A 3,720-nucleotide genomic window follows, 5' to 3' on the forward strand; every position below is an offset into this window, starting at 1 on the left:
ATGTACAACTGCTGTCAAAGCAGCAAAACGCAACTATTTCTTATCTCTGACCTCCAAAAATCTAAATGACCCCAACAGATTCTGGAAAACCATTAAATCTCTCTCAGGCACCCCCCAATCATCTGACCTCCCATCACAACTTCTCGTTAACTCTGTTCCTGTGTCAAATCAGCACGAGATCCTGAACTGTTTCAACAAACATTTTGTTGCTTCTAGTTCTTTATTTGACACAGTTACTAACAGAAGATCAGCCACTTCCCCTAATAATTAAACTTCTACAAATCAAATCCCTCCTACAAGTCAATCCTCAGTTAATCACAGCTTCTCTTTTTCTCCATTCTCAGTCAGTGAGGTCAATAAACTGTTAAAAGATCTTGATCCTAAAAAATCTGCAGGTCCAGATGAACTTCCACCTTATTTCTTAAGGCTGGCTGCTCATATCATCACAGTCCCTGTGACCCACATCTTCAATCTCTCCATAAGACAAAACTCCATCCCAGACACTTGGAAAACAGCCTTTGTTCTTCTTTGCTGAAGGGAGGTGACCCCACCTCACTGAACAACTATGGACCAATCTCTAAACTCTGCATTTCAGCCATGGTTCTAGAAAAACTGATAAACTAAAATAAATAAAATCACATCTCTCTGACACTTTGACAGAACTGCACTGGTAATGAATGCAAACTAAATCTGCACTTGAACAGAATATTTAAAGATGAGTGAAAATGTGAGTTTTAAAGTCACAACCAGGACTTTATTAGGACCTTTGAAGTCAATATAATCTTAATTATAACATTTTACATTTATAAATATGATTTTAACATTCGTTATAACAAAATTATAATTTTCAACTCATAAAAGTGACAGCCTGTATAACTTTTTTCTTTGAAGTGGCAGTAACAGGGTTCCACGGTGTAGACATCAGTTCATTCAACCTTTATTTATATAGTCCTATTGAGTCCCGGGGACTCATTTACAAGAGAGTAAATTCTACAGATATTTATTTATAATAATTAATTAATTTATATAAAAAAAACGTCTACAATACTGTCCTACTAAAGTGGCGCCTTCTTTTACATTTAAATTGTGAAATTTCCGATTTAAACTCCTTTCCGGTAGGTTGCGCTAAAGAACCGGAACTGTTCAACCACATTTTAACCGAAGAAGAAGAAGACGCTCGACTACAAACCGGAAGTGTCATCCGCTAGAGTGATTCTACTACGAAGTCAGGTGATTATTTGTACTTCGAGAACCAAACTGAACTGAATAAATCCAAAGAAGGACAAAATGATTTTGAGCACCAAGTCTTGATCAAAGCCGCACGCGCCTGGAGACGGATGTGACGACATCAACGATGCGAGAAACATTTTCGACAGAATTCGTTCCCAGCGTTAGCTAACTTGGCTAAGCTAAGCTACGACTTCACCCGCCGGAAACTGGTAACTTGTTGTGACACATTGAACGGACCTCTTTAAGCTGGAAACTAGTAACTGAACGCGAATTATCAAATTAAATCGAACTCTTGAAGGTGGAAACTAATGAATAAAATGGTGCAACAGCTTAAATTTACCTCCACTTTGGAAACGGATAAACTTTGACACCTAATTTTACCTTTTTCAGGTGGAAACGCATAAATAAACTGGATGTAACACCTCCACGTTAAAAGTGGGTAAATAAATTTGATGTAACACTTAAATTGACGCCTTTCTGATGGAAACTGATGTGACGTCTTGATTTAACCTGTTAGGTGGAGCCTGAAGACTAAATTGGATGTACCACCTCCAAGCTGCACACCAATGCCTGATGTCCACGTGACACCTGAAACAGACTCTCCAGCACTCTGGGTGCCGCCTTGTTAAAACACAGACTCTTTGGTGGTCGTCCGTTACTTCTTCATAAAATGTGGCTGCAGCAGAGACTGAAGGGGCTCCCGGGGTTGCTGTCCAGCAGCTGGGCGAGGAGGGTCCTGATCGGGCTGCTCGTCTTCCTCATCTTCTACTGGTACTTGGGGTCAGGGGGCAGGTGGACGTTCCTGAGCGGCTCCGCCATGCCCGGCGGCGCAGCGGGACAGTGCCTCCAGGCTGAGATCCACAGGTGGAGCTCCATCGTGGAGCGGGGTGAGGGGGTCTACAGCTCACCCGAGGAGCAGCTGGACATGCCCTTTGTGTCCGGTAATGGTCATATTCTGATTGACGTCGACACAAATAGGTTGTGGGTGTCATCGTCCTCGCAGCCCGGCTCGGCTCCAGTTCACCAGACGGACTACTTCCCGATAATTGGGGTGCACCTGGAGGAGGAGCGGGCCGTGGTTCGGGCAAATATGCTGTGGTTCAGAAAAGGAGCCGTGCTGTTGGTTCGGTGCACTTCCACGGCTGCCGTGCAGTCCGCCCGGGACTGTGTCTCCATCCGGGAGGAGTTCATCGCCCACCGCAGCAGACCTAACGTGTTCCTGCAGAGAATCCACGTCAGCAACCCGTCTGACAGAGCTGCCACCCTGGACATCAGCTCCGTCAGCTCCGCCCACAGGAGCAAGTTCTCCTCCAGCTTGGAGAACCTTGGGAACCGAGAGGTGGAGCTCTCCTCTGGTAGGGTGCAGGTGGAGAACAACCGAATGGTTCTGGTGGTGGTGGTCACCAAAAAGCTGAACAGCAGGATCCAGGTCCCTGCTAAATCGGAGTTCTTAGAAAACATCCTGTCAGTGGTGTGGACCTCAGAACCTATCGAGTCCTCTAAGCTGGAGGAGACCTTCAGCACCCTCAGAGATGGAGCCAAGAAGGAGATGGAGGAGCTGCTGAGGACTGAAGTCAACGACCTGGTTCTGGATCACCAGAAGGCCTGGATGGACCTCTTTATTTCAGGTGAGCTGGATAACAAGGTTCTACAGGTCTGAGCCCCAGTTTAAATCATCTGATTCTGTTCAGCAGAGTCCCAAAAAGTTCTGATGCAGTCCTCTTTATCAACCGCTCTCCGGGTTTTTATTGGTCTTTGGCTGCTTTTTCACGCTTTCAGGGCTCTTTTAGGTGGACGTTTACAGAGGAATGTTTGTTTACGCCTCTGAAGTCTGACCTGAGAAGAACTTTGACCTAAAATGCTCCAAAACTCAAGATCATGTTGAAACATCAACCTCGAAGACCTTGATAGACCTCGAAGAGTTTTGTTACCAGACTGAAAATCAAGGAAAAGGCAGCCAACGTCTAAAAATGTCCATTTTTAAAATTAATTAAAGCTTTTTCAGAGATTACGATAAATTCTGGCTGCGAGGAACCAAAGCTAAAGGATGAGTCAGAACTTTGACACATGGATGAAGCTGTATTTCATCATCACACCACCAGGACCATTTCTAAAGCATATCAGTTACTGGGAAAATAAAACACGATCACACACGATGTTTATTCATTCATTGTTTGAAAAAAATCAAGGATAAGAAACGAAACGTGTTTATCAGCTGAACATTTTGTCCAGCAAACAAAAATTAATCAGATCTGTTTTAAAATACACAAAGTTTGATAAAACCACGGAGGAAAGACCGCTTTAAATTTTCAGTGACTTTGTTCCCATGAGCAGCAAACGTTCCTCTGGATAAATGTTTTATGTCTTTAACGTCTTTAATGTCTTTAATGTCTTTGATGTCTTTAATGTCTTTGATGTCTTTAACGTCTTTGATGTCTTTAACGTCTTTGATGTCTTTAACGTCTTTAATGTCTTTAACGTCTTTAATGT

General features: G+C 43.4%; 1 protein-coding gene and 1 long non-coding RNA gene across 2 annotated transcripts; both read left to right on the plus strand.

The window, feature by feature from the left end:
* The first annotated feature begins 1,185 nt into the window (after positions 1-1,185).
* On the plus strand, positions 1,186-1,790 carry LOC119429708. The gene is made up of 3 exons (XR_005187827.1): positions 1,186-1,439; positions 1,621-1,665; positions 1,748-1,790. It is a non-coding gene; the product is annotated as an uncharacterized LOC119429708 (long non-coding RNA).
* Positions 1,791-1,862: 72 nt separating this feature from the next.
* Positions 1,863-2,890, plus strand: LOC119429709 (uncharacterized protein KIAA2013 homolog). The gene has a single exon (XM_037697279.1). The coding sequence runs from the start codon at positions 1,901-1,903 to the stop codon at positions 2,888-2,890; it is 990 nt and encodes a 329-aa protein (XP_037553207.1). The 5' UTR covers positions 1,863-1,900.
* Positions 2,891-3,720: the final 830 nt, after the last annotated feature.

This window comes from Nematolebias whitei, unplaced genomic scaffold (genome assembly GCF_014905685.2).
Source record: "Nematolebias whitei isolate Nwh7 unplaced genomic scaffold, NemWhi1 Nwh_scaf_6009, whole genome shotgun sequence".
In the NCBI taxonomy this organism is placed as follows: Eukaryota; Metazoa; Chordata; class Actinopteri; order Cyprinodontiformes; family Rivulidae; genus Nematolebias; species Nematolebias whitei.